This window comes from Silurus aristotelis, assembly GCF_946808225.1.
Source record: "Silurus aristotelis genome assembly, chromosome: 26".
Classification (NCBI taxonomy): Eukaryota; Metazoa; Chordata; class Actinopteri; order Siluriformes; family Siluridae; genus Silurus; species Silurus aristotelis.
The window spans coordinates 4280986-4300174 of NC_139599.1; the positions used below are offsets into that span (position 1 = coordinate 4280986).

At 37.4% G+C, this 19189-nt stretch overlaps 1 protein-coding gene across 1 annotated transcript; it reads left to right on the forward strand.

Moving 5' to 3' along the window:
• The first annotated feature begins 1698 nt into the window (after positions 1-1698).
• Positions 1699-19141, forward strand: LOC310720555 (interleukin-31 receptor subunit alpha). Its single transcript, XM_083531210.1, has 16 exons — positions 1699-1943; positions 2051-2104; positions 6721-6777; positions 7576-7684; positions 8125-8261; positions 8390-8526; positions 10124-10259; positions 10940-11022; positions 11179-11389; positions 11526-11705; positions 15243-15374; positions 15474-15620; positions 16005-16142; positions 17435-17528; positions 17641-17722; positions 18615-19141. The coding sequence occupies exons 1-16, from the start codon at positions 1922-1924 to the stop codon at positions 19128-19130; spliced, it is 2235 nt and encodes a 744-aa protein (XP_083387336.1). The 5' UTR covers positions 1699-1921; the 3' UTR covers positions 19131-19141.
• The last annotated feature ends 48 nt before the right edge of the window (positions 19142-19189 follow it).

A 19189-nucleotide genomic window follows, 5' to 3' on the forward strand; every position in this document is an offset into this window, starting at 1 on the left:
CAACATTAATGTTACGCAAATCCTCTTTCGCCCCTTCTCTAGAATCAAGTAAAGATTTACTGATTCAGTGCCTTTTGCTCAAAAGAACGTGCTCATCCAAACAACCATCAAAAAGGTGCATCAAAGCATACGCAACCCACACACTCTTATCAGCCTCAAGATCTTCACACTGCTCTAACTACGTATCACAGGTGACAAAAAAACACATCAGCCACTGATCAGAGCATTGATAAGTGAGGTGGGGGAATTTACACAGAACACTTACAGTTAGCATTTCCCTTTTTTGTTTTTTTGTTTTTTTGTTTTTTTCTTTCTTTTTTTGAAGTGCAGGATTCGTGTAACAGTAGGGGCCATTAACTAATTCTTAACTGTACGTGAGTTAGTCACAAATCCTTTTCTTGAAAGAAAAACGATGATCTTATCACATTTTCTTTTAAGAAAAGGATTTGTGACTAACGCACGTTATACGGAATATGGTGCTTATTCTCCCATGTCATAAATATAAACGTATGTGACTGTAGTAATCATTTAAAAAACGTGAGGCAACTGAATCAGACTTTAATGAACATTATACTAGCATATTTTGCTTCTCATAAATGTCTCGGTTAAGTGCAAGTGTTGATATTTCTTTTTCTAAATTAGGGTTTTGAAGTGTGAAAATGTTCCTTCCTGTGTGTGTGTGTGTGTGTGTGTGTGTGTGTGTGTGTGTGTGTGTGTGTGTGTGTGTGTGTGTGTGTGTGTGTTCATGAAAGTGTATGTTGCATTGCATGCGAAAGAGAGAGAGATTGAGCAACAGAGCGTGAGTAAAAAAGAGGCCATCTGAAAGGGTCAAAAAATGATAAAGGATCACAAAAAAAAGTTCAGCAAGTACATTTTCTGTATCCGTAATCAAGAGGATCATTATCTGTTCAGCTGTTAGAGGATTCAAAACCTAACCTTTAAATCTATGACCTAAGATATGATTCTGGGATAGGATTTCTGATCGACTTCAAATCCCAAACTCCAAGTGGCGGCATGAAGAAGGGCCTCAACCCTCAACTTCTCAGCAGTCGATTATATAAACTGTTATGAATATAGTTTGATTTAGATCATTGTCTGGTAAATTACGTAAATGTGGTCACTGTAGTCATCTCTGTTATGACTTTATGCAGTATTTTATTTGTGTATAGGACATGAGGTGGGAGTACACACATCTAGACAGTATTAGCATATGAAATAATCCAGTTCCTGGCAAGCGTGTATGAGAAGGATGGAGGAAACGGAGGAATTTAGATAACCCTTATTGAACATGCATAAAATTTACAATCAGGCAATAATCTGAGTTCAGGATCATGGCAGGGGGTTTGATGTGGTATAGTATATTGAGCAATTAAGCACAAAGCATGTTATGTGTTTTACATATTCTTCAGGTCCAGAGTGATCCTGCTTGCACCAGGAATTTCAGGTAGTTACCCACTCATACAGAAACTCCATCATTTATCCATATATCTATCATTTGGGAGTTCAGAAGGTTCAAACCAATGGAGGATGTTTAAAAGTGTTATATTTTAACTCCATCTACCTCCCCCAAGGTCAAATCTAAAAATAACCAGAGAGTCATTGACTATGACTAGTACGTTTGAGGAAGTGAAACTTCCGCCAACCCCGCATGTCAGTCCTAATAGGCTTTATAAACGCTCACAGTGTTTCCAGGAGCTCATTGCCGTCAGAGTGCATAGTCGGATACCTAGGGTTGATTACTGCGCATGCGCAGAACGTTGAAATGTGCGCCAGTGCAAACCAGAAAGCGGGGAAGCAGTTAGTCATGAGTTAGAAAAAAAAGAAATCTATAGTAATTTGGGTTGGAAAAAGTAGAAAGGAACGTTGTTGTCCTTCAGCTCTCTTTGGAGGGTTTTTTAAGCGGAGTTTCCCCCTTTCAGAGATGCAAAGCTTCTTTTATTCTGGTGCGCAATCATTCCTAGATGACTTCATTATAATTTAATCCTACAATTTGCAGTATTTAGTCTTTTTTTTTTTTTTACTGATTTTTATTCATTTCTTCTTCCTTCAGGGTTGCTTATGGGATTCATCTTGACAACACGGACGATTTCCGACGCTGGAGCAGGTCAGTTGGACGCAGGGTTGCCAGTGTGGTTGGGTTTTTTTCACCCTTTTTTATTGGATTTGATCTAGCGGTATTTTGGGTTAGTGCGAATGGATAGTCCTGGGTTGCCATGATTTTGTAATTAGATTGCATTCTAGTTGACTGTAAAACTGTAATAGGGTAAAAACCTTATTAAACATGCTTCCATTATTTACACTTTTGATACATTTTGCCACGACTTTTTTATATGAATTAATATGTGAAGAATACGTTTTTATTCAGTCTTCACATTTCTATTACAGTACAGGGAGTGCACTTGTCTTAGTGGTTAACACATTGAATTCACATCACAGTTTGAGTCCCACCTCTCCCCTCTGTTTGTGTTTGCATGTACTCCCTGTGATTTGAACGTTTCCTCCAACAACAGATGTTTTAGGCTTATTGGCTTGTTTGATTGTGCCCTGCATTGTTCTGGCACCATGTCCACACATGTAATAATTTAAAGGAGTCTATCCAGTTCCTGGCATGCTTTTATGAGGAGGATAGAGGAAACTGTAGAACCTGGAAGAAACCCTCATCTAGAATACAGAAATTAAGAGCATGCAGTAATCTGAGGGCCGATTGTTTGGTAAAGTTTGTTGAGTAATCAAGCAGGAAGCATTGATGTGTCTGGGGGTCCTGCTTTGGTCCTAAATTTGTGTGTCGTTTCACCTGATCTTCAGCATTTGATCCAGGATGATCCTGCTTGCACCAAGTACTCTTGGGGTAATTGAGGGTTCTTAGGTTACATAATTTTTTCTTTCTTTAATGTTGGGCCGGTCGGTCTGCAACAGAACATATAACATGGACCAGAGTGACTACCAGTATTATTGTGGAGATTTTATTATGATTTTCAATGTAATTATAACGTCTCCTAATGCAAACATATGAGCATTACTATTCAAGAGATATATAGCCTATCAATACAGCATTCTTACTATCATAAAGACTTTTTTCATATTTATATTTAGTTTTTCATAAACCGATAAATAAATGGATACTTGGAAAAAACAAAAACCCAAAACACTCCATGTAAAATAGTACTAAACTTTATTACAAAAAAACCCCCAATACTGAATTATGAAAATGTGCTAAAGGAAATAAATATGAATTTATTCATTAATAAATATAATTATATAATTAACAAATTATAAATAATAAATAGAATATAGTGATATCTGTGTAAAAACAAAGAGCATTTCATGTCAGTGATTCAACGCTCATAGTGAAAGCGGCAAACAGCAGTAAATACTATTGGTATACATTTTGGTTCCAGCAGTTTAGAAAATTTTAGTTTGAAAGCCAACCTTTATTATCAAATACAGATATGATATGAGTAAAACATTGGAGACAATCTTGACAGGGTGTGTATATAAATATATATATATATATATATATATATATATAATATAGGATTTTAGTTTACTATGTAAATTAGATTGAACTTTGCACAGTGGTAAGATCGAGGGCTGATTATCATGTATTCATCGTGAGCATTGGCATTTCACCTAAATAAAGACGGAAGATTGTGACAGATATAATATAGTAGTGATATAAATAAGAGTGCATAAAAGTTTTGTCAGAACGGATTATAAAAATGGACTAAATGAACGGTGCATTTTCTTTTACAACGAAACCATCTGTCGTTACGGCAGCACAAACTGAACTAACACATCTACAATCCTTTCTGCTTTCTAACAAGAGCACAGCTAAAGAGAAACATTGAGCTGTTGTGAAAGTTGAGTAATAAGGAGAGGGTTATGTTCAAGAAAGAAATGTAATAAAATAATTAAAGTGCCGAGCAAAAGAAAGAGGTTAAGCTCTGAATCCAGGGCTGTGATGCCAACAATGAGACTTTATTCAGCAAATAAACCCAGGTCACTCAATTCAAAGACCCTTAGTCAGCACTATCTAGTGCTGGAGAGACTGCCATGGCCTTGATTACTTCCTTACAGTATCTTAATGTGGTTTCTCATTGTGCTCAGTGTGTGTGTGGATGTATCTAGTGTGTGTAACAGTCAAATAACTTGTATACATGTTTTTGTAATCATCATTTGTGTCTTAGATATACTACATTTAATTAATTACTGATTTAACAGACAAAACATAAGAGATTAAAAATAGCTTCAATTCCAAAAGAGTGCTTAATGGAGAAGACTGGGAACAATTGTGATTAGTGATTGGATACTGGGAGTAATGGTGATTAGTGATTGGATACTGGGAGTAATGGTGATTAGTGATTGATCATTGGGAATAATGGTGAGCAGTGATTGGATGTTGGGCATAGCGGTGATCAGTAATTGGATGCTGGGTTTAACAATGATCAGTGACTGGGCATTAAAATAAAACTGAGAAGTGTTTGGACAGAAAGCAGTGATTGGATGTTGGATAACAGTGACCAGGGTCTAAAATGTCGCTAAATCTAACAACAAAGTCAAAAACTCAGCAAAACTGTCTGTGCAGATCTTCAAGACATTCAAGCCGCATTGATGTCACGTGGTGTTTCGATCCGAAAACATTTACGGCAAATTTGATACCTAAATGAAGCACAAGTGTGAATCCACTTTAAGAAGATTCTGAGAAGAAAACTTTGAAGAAAAAAGAAAAATGACAAAAAGGGAAACGCAGACTTTGTAGCTACAATGCACAAAAATGAAGCTCCCTTAATTCCAGTTTCATGCTTTGGAGATGTTGTTATTTGGGATGGTGATTTTTTTGGTTGATGAATCCAAACTCTAGACAGATAGTGATTGTACTTTTTAGGAGAAAATGATCCGGGTTATTCTATGCTCTCTGATAAAGTGAGCTTAAAAGTATGCTGTGGCTTCCATGAGACGAAACATTACTGAAACCCTCACAGTTTAAGAAGAGGAGAGGGGAGTTTCACACCACACTTTCACCTCGGCTGTATGGCGCAAAACGGCTTGCAAGAAAGTGGGAAGTTTGAGTAAATTTGAAAATGCCTATGGGTGCTTTGTGTATGTGTGTGTGTGTGTGTGTGTGTGTGTGTGTGTGTGTGTGTGTGTGTGTGTGTGTGTGTGTGTGTGTGTGAGAGAGCGATCACAAATAGTTTTCAGAATGTCTTTTGAATGTATTCTTATTGATTTACCTACTAATTTAAGATCTCAAAAGTTGATTTTGATGATGATGATGATGTATTTATTGGTGTGATTCTATCTCAAGATCATTTAGACAAATTAAGTAAGCTCTGTATAATAATAGAGGTTTTATTTATTTTTTTGCAAATATTGTATATTATTTGTAAAAAAAAAAAAAAAAAAAAAAAATATATATATATATTAGCATATTAAACAATGCAATGACATAAATAAGACAAACAGTAATTATTTGTAAAAAATATAATAGTAAAAACTTTTTTTTTTTACAAAAAATATACAATATTTGCAAAAAAAAAAAACCCTATATAGTATAAATTGAGTATTAGTAAATCATTCCCTTATTTGCATACAGTTATACAGAATAAAACTGAGCAGGGTTTTGCTCAAAATCCTGATCGCAACAATTATATTTTGTGTCGTGACTTGTGGGGCTCTTTATCTGATTTAGCTCAAAATTGTAACCACTGAGCCACAGTTTCCCGTAATTAGCTCACCCTGATTTAACCACTTCTAACGTTGAATTATCTTAAAGCAGATCCTTAGTTTTTGACATCAGATAAGGTTTGTGTTGCCGTCAGTCAATTTTACAGTAACTGACATATTAGTATAGTAACATTAATTTACAATTCAATGCATTCATTCAGAAAGGGTGATTAAACTGATCAGAAATACACAATATGGACAAAAACTTTGGGGACACCTGACTGTAAGATTCCACAATTTGTCCCTATTTGCTGTTATAATATCCTCCATTCTTCTGGGAAGATGATCCACTAGACTTCTGAGTGTACATGTGGAGATTTGTGCTCATTCAGCCACAAGGGTGTAGGTAAAATCAGGTACTGATGTAGATGAGGTGAGGAGACCTGGGGTGCAGCCTGCATTCACATTCATCCCAACGGTGTTCAATAGGGTTGAGGTAAGAGCTGTAAAGCAGGTCACTCAGGAACTTTCACTTCAACCAATGTAAAGCGTATCTGCATGGAGCTGGTTTTGTGCACGGGGGTATTGTCATGCTGGAACAGGTTTGGGTTTCCTAGTTCAAGTAAAGGGAAATTTTCATGCTACAGCATCCAAAGACATCTTCTATAATTGTGTGCCTCCAAATTTGTGGGGACAATTTGGAGAAGAACCGCATACGGTTGAAAAAGACAGGTGTCCCAATACTTTTCTGCATAAAGTGTACCCATGCATTCAACTGTTGTCATCACAGTAGCATGGAGAAGATAACATTTCAATAGACAGCTTCATTATTAGTAGAGAGGCAGCAACACATATTATTCACAAAATATCTCTCTCTCTCTCTCTCTCTCTCTCTCTCTCTCTCTCTCTCTCTCTGATATATATATATATATCAGTCTCTTTCTTTTATTTAAAAAAAATGTGCTTTATTATATGTTTTATGTTACATCATGCTATGTATGTATATTTTAATTATATTTATGTATGTTCATACATATAATTATTTTTATTTAACAGCGATTGTCGATTGCAGCAACATAAAATCATATAAAGAAAGGTGCAACGTCACTGAAGGTAACTCCATTGAGAGATATCTTATTCTAGTATTAAGAATTATAAGTACCGTATTTTCCGGACTATAACCCGCTACTTTTTTCCCACACTTTGAACCCCGCAGCTTAAACAATTAAGCTAATTTATGGGTTTTTCCTGGGTTTTTCCCGGTATCACAAACTTCAAGCCAAAAAACTGAGCCCCATAACATTAGACCAATGAAATTGCGGAACGGGTTCAGGTGAACCAATGAAAATCTTTATATTAAATCAGATGCGCTCCCACTGAATCGGGCCGCAGCACATCATAAATATAGATGATGTTCCTCTGACGTTTGACCTGCCCCTCACTCGGACTGTCTACAGGAAATGTGAATCATTCGTCAGGCTGAAAACAACCGGGCATAAAAACGCACTTCACCTGTGTTCTGAGCTGCACGGCATCGGGAGAAAAGCTTCACCGATGGTGATTTTTAAACGCGCGACGATGCCAAAAGAAAAACTCCCGAGAGAAATTGTTGTGAAAGGAAGGAGGAAGACGGTGAACAATGACTTTCTTGGTAGGCTACTGTTTAGATACAAGCCGTGTAACAGACACTGTCTTTCGTTAAAGCCTGTGTAAAGTTCATTAGTTTCAGTGTAGACACCTGCGGCTTATAGACAGGTGCGGCTTATTTATGTTCAAAATAAAAATCTTTGTCAAATTCAGTGGGTGGGGCTTATATTTGGGTGCGTTTAATAGTCCGGAAATTACAGTACATGTTCTGTTTCCATAAATAAGGTATTAACAGTGTATGTTTTGAATTGTGGATCTTTTTAGAAAGCCAAGGTTTGAGCTGCTTCGGGCACAGGATTGCAGAAACCATAACAACATACCAATGTTTATGGAGTCCTGGACAATACGATAAAATTGATCTCTTCTTAATGCAGTAAGTTGTAAAGTGTACCTAATAATAAATGAATATATGTTTTACTTCACGTGACAGACGTACATATTTAAAATTATTATTCTGTAAGCATAGCGCATAACACGACAACCGTATATGTGTGTACTTTTTATCCATTCTTAATTACTTTTTTTCTTTTCAAAAGCAAAAAACTTGGTTAAAGACTTTGCTGGGTGATATAAATCAAAATTAGAGCATTACCTCTGATTGGTGCTTCGCTGACACAAGAGAAAAAATTCTATTCTCGTTGTTAGAACAATCACTTTATTATCAAGATTACATCTGGAACTATGGCCAGAGGTGCTGTTATAGAAAACGACTCAATACCTTGTAGCCAATCGGAAGCAAGAGTTCAACAGTGCCTTGAAATTTTACAATGTTTGTAAAGGAAATGGAATGAAAACCAAAGGTTGCTCTTGCAGGAGGATTTGTAAGCCAGTGACAAATAAGACGTTTGGTCCCGGACCAAATCAAAGCATGACAGTGTACGCCATCGCGCAGAGTACCGATCAGAAAAGATGCGCCTTCGCGGAATTCAGCAGCCACCCGTCTCAAATAAGTATGTTTTTGTCATTGATTTTTTAATTCAAATACATTTTTGCATTTGTAAATAAAATGACAATTATCATTCTTTTATATACGATAAAACGTTATTTAAAACTAGCCGTTTGCTTGTTTGTATTTTAGTACGGTGTGGTCCACCTGCCAGTGTGACTTTCAAGAGAGGTTATGGTCATTTGAATGTTACGGCCGAGTGGGAAGACAGTAAGGTGGAATACTATCATTTGAAATACAGGGAACGCAACAGTACTATGTGGAAAGAGGTAAAGATAAAGATCAGTCTTTTGCTTATGAAACCAAGGCCGTAAGCACGCTTTGAATATCAGGATGACCAAACGAAGGTTGGGGATTTTCTTTTTTGCAAAGGTGCATGCTTTGTAACATGCACTATATATTTGTGACACCGTATGTGGCCTTGTCCCCAAACCTATGCCACACATTTCTTTAGGATGACTGTGTATGCTGTAACTAAGAAACCCAAACATGTTCAGGTCTCTGACTGACCCCACTGATGTTGTATGTACCGGAACACTTGGTCTTCATCCAACATCAGTGCCTGTTGTCATTAATGCTCTTGTAGCTGAATGGTCAGAAATCCACCATGCTTCAAAATCTGGTGCAAAACCTTTTTAAAAAATGCTAATGGATGAATTAGTGTAGAAAATGTGGCACCACATTTACGTTGCAAAGATCGGGACGATCCTCTAAAGTTTAAGAGAAGACGAGGAGAAAACTTATCAAGGAGCCTATCAAGAGGCCAAAACTAAACACTAAAGGGAGAACAAGTATTAACTATCATCTGTACAAGTCTGAGCTGTGGGTTAGGATGGCAAGAGAGATGAATAGGCGAAGATGAATATGCAGGCCTGTCTGAATTATCTCAAAAAATTTATTTAGTCCCCCCAATCCATGTGGAAAAATATATCATGTTCTGTAGAGACAATGATTAAACTATTTGGCAACAATTCTAAAAGGTATATTTGTTGCAAAGCCAATACAGAGCATTATCGAAGGAACACCATATATCGAGGGTGAGGCTTGGTGGGGGTAGCATTATGCTTTGGGGCTGCTTCTCTTCAGCTTGGCAAGGGGCACTTATCAAGATAAATGGAAAAGTGAAGATCTTCAAATACCAAGATACTGTGGAACAAAACCTTCTCTGCTCTTTCAAAAAGCTGAACATGAAGAGGAAATTTATATTTCAACATGACCCAAAGTGCACATCAACAAAAAAAAAAGAAGAAAACATTGCTTCAGAAAAGGATAATCAAAATCCTGGAATGGCCTGGCCAGAGCCCAGACCTCAATCACATTGAAATCCTATAAAATGACCTAAAAGGCCATGTAGGTTCTTTCGCAATTTGATGGAATTGTAATGGGATAAAATTCTAGATGTGTGAAGTTATTAGAGATTTGTTCACAAATATTTGATGCCGTAATAAAGGCAAAAAGTGCTTTCGTAGCACACAGTATTAGTTGGGAGGGTTGTGCAGAATTATGCAATCAAGCTGTGGTAGTTTTTTGTATTCAAAATATTCCAAATAATCACATATTTCTTTTTTATTTCTGTTTGTTGGAATATTGCATTATAAGATACAACAAGTCTTATTCATGTTAAAAACAGCAATTTCACAAAGGTGTGTAGACGTTTTATATCCACTGTATAGTCAAGCCTAACATGATAAAGCATCTTGTAATCAACACTTTTATTTTCATCTATTCAAATATTTGATGACAGATTACTTCCGGTTAAATACAAGCTCAGGGTGTCTAACAAATCGGAGGTGTGTATAAATAGATTGTGAAAAGTCCATTCATTTGATCTGTTTAATGCTTCCTGTTGTATTTCTCACGCTGTAGGTGAAGTCCCACGACAGCAAAGACTGCACCGTGAAGGATGTTGTCGCTTCGCAATCGTACGAGATGCAAATACAGTGTGTTTCAAATACTGACTGTCCTCTGTGTCCATTGAGCAACGTCATCAGTGTCCCACAAGGTAAAGTCTCATGAGACATCATTATCAAAAAATAACAGTGCATGTTCTGTCGTTTCACGATGCATCACAGCGCAGTTCGGATACATGCATCGAATCCATCAGAAGGTGTTTGACAGGAGTGCTATCGTTGATGTGCTCGTTCAGATGTTTCAGATAGCAACTGCTTATTTACAGGAAGTCATTTAGCAAACAGTGTTATTTAATACAGATATGTGTATACCCGTTAACATGGTGTTTCCGTAATGAAATGTGCGGTGAACGTTTACAGAAGGAGTCACCAGTGAGAGTTACTTTTCCTGCATGGGAAAGTCTTTAAAGCTTTATGCTTTTTTACTTCTTCATAGCATGACATTAACTTCAAGAGAGAGAAAAAACTGAAACTAGTGCAGGAATTACTATTTATAGCTGACTATAAGCGCTAACTAGAATTAACTTGTTTCCTGGAAGTTCAACAAACATTTAAAAAAAAGGATGACATGGCATTGTAGAACACTTCAGTGTTTCGTGATATTGTTGGTTATTGTTTTATACGGCTTCGCCCTGTCGTGTGGCAAACAATTTCTTTAATGCAAGAAATGAAAATTCTGGCCAATTTCCTAAATCCTGTCTTATTGCTTGTCAGTTGCAAAGAAGCCAAATTCATAGAGGACGTTTTATGTTTCATTTCTTTTTCTCACCAGAATTGTTCGATGCACCCTTCATAAAGGAAACTCACTACGAACTGGTGCAAAATGGACAGAGAAAAATAACTGTGAAGTGGGAGGTACTAGCTGAGCTCGATTTCCGTAACTGTCCTTTCTAATGCAAAAAAATATGCTGTACAGGAAATTGGCTAGAAAATGGAATCACTGCTTTTGGTCGACGTTTGGTTTAAGTGTGTGGCGTTTTTCACATTTTCATACGGCTTTTCCCTTTTCAGTATGTGCACAGTCACGCAGTGGACGGCTACAATGTGGCAGTCCAGAAGGTGTCCGGTGAACCTGCTGAAACAAGCAGTTTTTTGCTCAAAGCGAAAACTATCACTTTGTTTCTGTGCTACTCTGCTTACAAACTCAGCATCAGTGCCTTTAATGAAGCCGGACTATCGCCTGCTGCCCACCTGGACATAGACACCATGAAAGAGCAGACTGGTACTTCAGTTATATATTTGTCATAAATACTATATAGGATATATATATATATATATATATATATATATATATATATATATATATATATATATATATATATATATATATATATATAATGTTTGTTTTGTCTCAACAGGTTTAAATAGCACATTTAGTGTTATTCTGATCAGCAAGAACAACTTCAATCTTTCATGGAATCACATGCTGTCCAGAAAATATCCTTGCTATTCTGTCGAGTGGTGGGCGAACAATGAGAAATTAGCGTACAAGTCCTTCTACGAGAAGAAAAACTACCATACCATTGAAACTCAGCACGGTACCTCATTTTCTGATTACTTTGATTACACATTCTCACATAACATTGGATGCACTTGCAGGTTCAAACAGGTCTTTACAGGGCAAAATCATCCAAAATGTGAAACTCAAAGTCAAGATGAAAAACATGGTCAGGCGACCTACACAGAGGACAATAGGGTATAATCATGATGTGGCGTATAGAAAAAGTTCCGAACTATTTAACTGTACAAACAAAGGGCTTGGTGAAGTACAATGGCATGAGATGAGCAATTACTTTGTTTTTGTCAGAATGAAAGAGAAACCTTAGTGTGTGTGAATGGGTGTATTTTAACACATTTTGAAAGAGTGCTACACAGTGTATAACACATTTTGGTTAGAGAGGGCTGTACTGCGTGGGAATCATAGTCCGTGTCTGGCCATATTTGGAAAAGTAAAGTTTTTCCTCCTGGAGCACCTACAATTAACTCCCGTGGCAGTCCAGCCCCTGTAGGCAAAATGTCCACATCAAAATATACCTTGTTCCACGGCAGACATTGACCATCCCATGAAGGCCTTGACGTGGCACTTTGACTTGAAGTTTAGTGTGGGTCGGTGACAGGCTTGCTAGGGTTTGAAGGTGTCACACGCATGTCTTGAACCGAGGTCGCTCTAGAAAGTGGCAGGTGCTTACAGCAGTCTGCCACAGGGAGGCGCTGGAACCCACATACAGAGACTGAATATAAATCCATATATTTATTTTTATATATATATAAATATTATACATACAGTACAGACCAAAAGTTTGGACACACCTTCTCATTCAAAGAGTTTTCTTTATTTTCATGACTATGAAAATTGTAGATTCACACTGAAGGCATCAAAACTATGAATTAACACATGTGGAATTATATACATAACAAAAAAGTGTGAAACAACTGAAAATATGTCATATTGTAGGTTCTTCAAAGTAGCCACCTTTTGCTTAGATTACTGCTTTGCACACTCTTGGCATTCTCTTGATGCTTGAACTTGAAGAACCTACAATATGACATATTTTCAGTTCACTTTTTTGTTATGTATATATATATATATATATAAATAAATAAATAAACTTTAGAGTCCACAGAAAAACAGAAAAACAGAAAAAAACACCCAAAAACTCAGTTATCAGAAAACCAAATGAAACAAAATATGATCAGGCTACAAAGCAAAAACCTTGGAACTCAGTGAAAAATATAAACATAGTCCCATGGGAATAAACACAATCCACAGCCTAAATGGCTGACAAAGTCTTAAAGGGGAACCTTGAGGAGATACGAGAAACATACTACCAATAACATTAGAAGCCTAACATAAATATAATGGATAAAAAAAACTCGGAAATAGGAACAAAAAGACAGAGCAAAGACCAGACTCAAAAGGGAACCTACTCCTCATCATCATCATCGAATGTCTATTCATTAAAGCTCATCGTTATTTGCAGTGATGAACTACAGTCTAAATCCCTTCTCAAAGCTCTAAAGATCCCATCCCCAGCTGCACAGAGTGGCCAATCGAAGAGAACTCCATCCAGAGGCAGGGTGCCGGGACGACAGATGCGTAGAGAGGAATGGGGCAAGAACGGTTTTCGGTGACGAATTTGTTAGGAAAGTATTGTCAGGTAATGAAGATACGGACTGATCGAATTAAAAGTTAAAACAGGTCAAGTCAATATGTCTATATGATGCAGTACACAGTGAAATGAAACAACGTTCCTCCAGAACCCTGGTGCTACATAGACGACATAAAGCTACATAACAGAAAACACAGGGCTAACGACTAGTAAGTGTCCTCGCTACAAAAAGTGCATCGTGTGCAACCTGGTGCAAACAGTGCAAGACAGACAGTGCAAAGACGACACAAGACAGTGTCGGACAAATACACAAAACACAAAATAACGCCGCCAGTAAACCTGCTGTATATTCCACAGTGCAGTGTGTAGGAGAGAACTGAGTACAGGAGTGAACCTTGTAAACAAATAGGTTTGTGCAAAACAGCAATAGCAGCAGTCAAAAAGATGTGCAAAAACAGCATGTAAACAGTTTATAATAATAAAGTAATATAATAGGGGTGGTGCTGAGACATGGATGTGTGAAGTGAATCCGGGTGTGTGTTGAGTCCGGGTTGTACAGATCAGTCACACAGTTGGGTGTGTATGTGTGTGAGTTTCAGTTCAGTTCTGTGTTAAGAAGTCTGATGGCTTAAGGGAAGAAACTGTTACACAGTCCAGATGTGGAGACCCGGATGCTTCGGAACCACTTCCCTGATGGCAGGAGGGTGAAGAGTGTGTGTGAGGGGTGTGTGGGGTCGTCCACAACGCTGTAGGCTTTGCGGATGCAGTGTGTGGTGTAAGGAAGAAAGAGAGAGACTACAATGATCTCCTCAGCCGTCCTCACTATCCTCTGTGGGGTCTTGCAATCCGAGACGGTGCTTTTCCCAAACCAGGCAGTGATGCAGCTGCTGGGGATGATCTTAATGGTCTCTCTGTAGAACGTGGTCAGGATTTGGGGAGGGAGATGTGCACATTATTAACTAGAGGATTCAATATGTGAAGCGAAACTCATTTCAAGATCAAACCTGAGCGATTTCAGTTCAAGCAATCTACAAAGTGACAATACTTAAACTTGGAACAGAAACAATATGGCGACGTCAGGCGTACAAAGACAGGAGCTTAGCGATTTCCCGTTTGTGGGAATGAAACAGAGAACTTTTATAGTGAAGTGTAGCAGAGGGTGTAATTATACGTACGTAATCAATCAGTTCCATGGTTAACGATAATGCTGCAGCCTGCGGGAGGAACAAATATTATTTAAAGCCAAATAAAATCTTAATACTCAATTTAGTTTATGATTATTTTAAACCAAATTCCCGCCAGCATGTCCATGTGACACTGAATAATCCTGAACAATCTTATGCATTATAACCTGGTTAGAATATTCTTATACTTCATTAATTCATTCATTTTAAAAATGTATACGAAATGTCTCTTATGTATTACGAATTTTTATATATTTAGAATTATTTAATATTTATAATGCATTTTAAAGACGTGCTCATAACTTTATGACTTTATTATAATGTGGTGTGAATATGTTAGTCATTATGCATCCATATGGTTTAAAAATTTTAAAGGTTAAGAGAATACTATATTTATATATTTATACAAATGTAAAACATCATTCGTGAAAGAGTTTATTCAAATAAACTATATTTGCCATATGCACTATGGATGGTTATAATACATTATAAGTAATTTTCAACAATGACATAATTCAGTGCCTGTATTTTTTGTGAGTAATTATATATTATGCATTAGTAATAACTAATCATCCAAATTTTGTAACAATAAATGATCTTGAATAAAGCTTTATGAATGCATTATAATGTCTTCATTGTTCCTTATAGATGGACTTAAAGAGAAATGTATGCTTAGAAATGTTTCTAAAGCTATTTGGGAGGGATTTGTGAATATTACAACAAAAAATGAACACATCATTCAACCCTTCTTTTTATTTCTTCCTTTTTGCTTTTTGCAAAGGTTTATTTCAGCCCTACAAGAGATACGACTTCTTTCTGCATGTGAGACATGAGAAGGAAACCTGCAATCTAAAGAATGTAAATAACAGCGAGCAAACGTACGGGAGAACCCGGGTCTATCTTACTGAAGGAAGTCAGTTCAGTTACATTTTTCATTGTAGATTATTTTGTAAAAAATAAATAAATAAATAAATAAAATAAAAAAACTCACCTTAATGTCCTTATTTATTAGCTCCACTCGTTGCTCCTGGGAATGTGAACAGCTCTAACATTACCCAGAGTTCCTTTGTGATCACATGGAGCCCTGTGCCTGAGGAGGACTTGCGTGGTTTTCTGCAAGGTTACATCATTCACTACACACAAGACAGCAGCAAAAATAGTGAGTCCAATGACCTTTTTTTATCTTATAGGCAATAGTCCAGTGTGTAGTAAACCAATAGTGATTTGTCTGGAAACACTAGCAGACAAAACCCTCTTTATTTAACATGTTGAAGGAGTCTTCAGTGTCACAACAATTCTCATTGACATAAATCTCTCCAGTTTATGTGATGTGTAATAGTCCGAGGTAAAGTTTTATACCAAGTCTTTAGGAGAAACGATATTGAGTTTCTCTGTAATGTTTTCATCACGCTTTATTATCTGGCTTTGTGACTTCTCAAGCAATGTGTTGTGGTAAATGTATTTCTTGTGAAATTCCAGTGTAAAAATGTTTTGAATCAAAGGTAGTGTTTAATTTCCAGTATTTTGGATATGTGGTTGCCAGATATCACAGTGCATCCAAACAAGACCAGCTGTAAGCTGACCAATCTGAGAAGTGGAGGTATATACTGCGTGCAGGTATCTGCCTATACGGCCGCGGGGGAGGGAAAGAGAAGCAAATCGAAGTGCTTCGAAACGTTGGGTAAGTTTTTTCAAACTAACAAAAGATGCAGTTTTGGTGTTGGGCCAATGGTAGCCATTGAATTGGGACAGTATTGGGTGCTAATGTTAGTACTAATTTTGTCCATTAGACCAAGATTAGGCCACCAATGCCAGATGACTTTGACTCGATGTTGAGTTTTACAAAATCCAATGTTGAACTGATCGGTCGCTCATTAACGATTCGTTCGTTTTAACAATTATTTTAATGTGACTCAGAAGAACGAGTCGGTTCAGGAAACAGAATTAAGTAGTTCAGCTCTCGACTCTTCTCTTCCGAGTCGTTCGTTCTTTCGTGACTCCCATATATTCGCTATGCAGTGCATTACAGAGGGAACAGAATTAGGTAGTTCATCTCATGAGTCATTGGGTTCGAGTCGTTCGTCGTTTTATCACGTGACTCCCTTATACACTATGAAGGGGATTAAATGCTTAAAGGACTGAAATGAACTAAATGACTCGAAAAAAGATTTGTTTATTTGATGAACAAGATTCAAAGAACCAAATCACTAAAACGATGCGATCTTCCCTTCATTGCGATGTTGGCCTGTAAAAGATTGGCAAAAATATGCGTCCAAATTACACATTAAGCCGACACCCTACTGCGGGTCATTTTTAAAATGCATTTATTGTTTTACTGTTTAAAAACCAGTGCTAGTACAACACTTCATACTAAACTGTAAAAAACTTTGCGATGTAATGTATTCATTGAACATTATTTTTACCTAGAAATACCCAGTGTGGTGTTTGATTGCTGTGATGGAGAACTTTTCCCTTGTGTAGTGATATAAAACAGCAATGCGCTCCCAGACTTTAGTTACTTACCTGGAAATATACACTACATGGCAAAAGTTGGTAGACACCTGACCAGAAGATTGGTATGTGATTTTTGAAGATCTCAGTCTACATTGATTCACCATTTACTGATATAATAATCTCCATTCTTCTGTGAAGATGTTCCACTAGATTCCACTAGACAAGGGTGTTAGAAAAGTCAGCTACTGATGTAGGTGAGGATGAGGAGGCATGGGGTGAAGTCAGCACTTCAGTTCATCCCAAAGTTGTTCAATAGGATTGAGGTCAGGGATCATGGTCATGCTGGAGCAGGTTTTAAACTTTGTGGTAACAAACTTTGTGGTAACAGTTTGGAGAAGAGCCACAAATGCCTGGAAATGTCAGGTGTCTCAATACTTTTGACGGTACAGTGTATAGAACATCAGACCAATCCGTTATTAAACAGTGCTGTGGTGTAAAACTGAATATGTGCTTCCTCAGACTCAGTGGCAATTGGTGGAATGTTGGCAGGAGTCACTGCAGGTGTGGTTGCTTTGCTACTCGCCACTCACATCTGCATTCGGCTTTTGAAAAGGTAAAGCCCCGAAACATTTTAGCACTTGGATTATAACTAAAATGATTACAATTAAAGCTTAACAAAAAAAAAAGACAAAAGATTTGACTCCAAACCTTTTACTATCACCTAGATCGAAGAAAATGCTCTGGCCGAGTATTCCCAACCCCTGCAACAGTAATGCTGTACAGAAAATTGAAGGCGGTCAGGAACTGGTGAGTTTAAAGGCTACGAATATTATCTGTAACATAAGGAAGTGTACCAGGATAAGCGTCATTTGATAATTCTCTAATTCTAGGATTGTAACGTCGTCCTTAATAAGATTTTAGATATTTAGAATTTGAGCTGGGTTTTTTTTCCCCCCCAGAACCTTATAATTCTATGGTTTTAATTTATTTAATGTTAATCTACTTAATGTCAATACAAGTCAAGCTGATTCACAGTTATCACTCTAAAGTTGATTGTTTTCTAACTACACATCCCCAAGTGTTTCATGCCTCAGCATATTGCCAGCTATTAAATCTTTTTTTTTTTAATTAATTCTATTGATTTTACACTTTATCCATTTAGTTACATTTAATGTTGTGGAACCTCTTTGTAAAGTTCCTGTTCTCTTACTGTATATTGTAATATCTACAGTGTAAACTGTAAAATCCCTCCAGACAATGCAGCTTGTATTGTGACTGAGAGACCACTGAGGAATCCTGTCCTGAAGTCAGATTCAGGAATGAATGGAGCTTAGAAGTAGTTGCTTAGAAGCTCTAGTCAAATTCTGAGCGAATATCGAGACACACTACTGCGGACCGTTGACATTTTCCAAAACCAGTGATATTGCAGTCCTTCCCACTAAACTGTTATAAAGTTGGCATTGTATTCATGGAACTTTTTTTTTACCTATAAATACCCAGTACGGTAGGAGTTTTTATGATTGAATACGTGCTTCCTGTACAGTACAGTTACACGTTTTATAAGCTGAAGATTTTGTAATGAGTGTAAAATGATGTCATTTGAGAAGACGAGACCCATTACTCTGTCTTTCATGATGCATGAGTATGCAGAGTAACAGCATTGTCCAATACATTTATTCCATTCCTTATTCATTCACAGGAGGCGATGGAGCTCATGTGCAGGCCGAATCTTGAGGAAACGGAGGTACACGTGTCTGTGTTGGACAGCAAACAAGAGGCACATTCTGCCTGCAACTCTCAGGACCACACAAAAACTAGCCTTCTGCGTAACGCGGCTCCTCCCCCAGTAGACAAGGTCCCGATTTCACCTTCTACAACCTCCACCAAAGTAGACTTCATGCCTGAGCTCTTTTTTCCCATAGATAGTAATAATTCTCAAGACTTTATAGAAAACCCACCTGTGGAAGCCAGCAACATAAAGGACTCGCCAAAGGTATTACCCACCGAGCCCGTCTCCTCAGCTGTAACCGACCCACCAAAGGCTTTTATAAGTGACTACACCACCATGGAGCTTTTCCAGCAGATCAAAAACAGTGCGCCTGTGGCTCCTTCCAGCTCAGGAGCAGCGTCTTCAGATCCAGATCAGGAATACTTTCGCCAGTCGCTCTCATCATCCGAGAACACGAGAGAAACCCCTGAATCTACTTCTCTCTAAACGTTGGCTTGTAAGATGATAAGTTGCGAGTGAAATCATTGGGTTTGAAGTACATAATC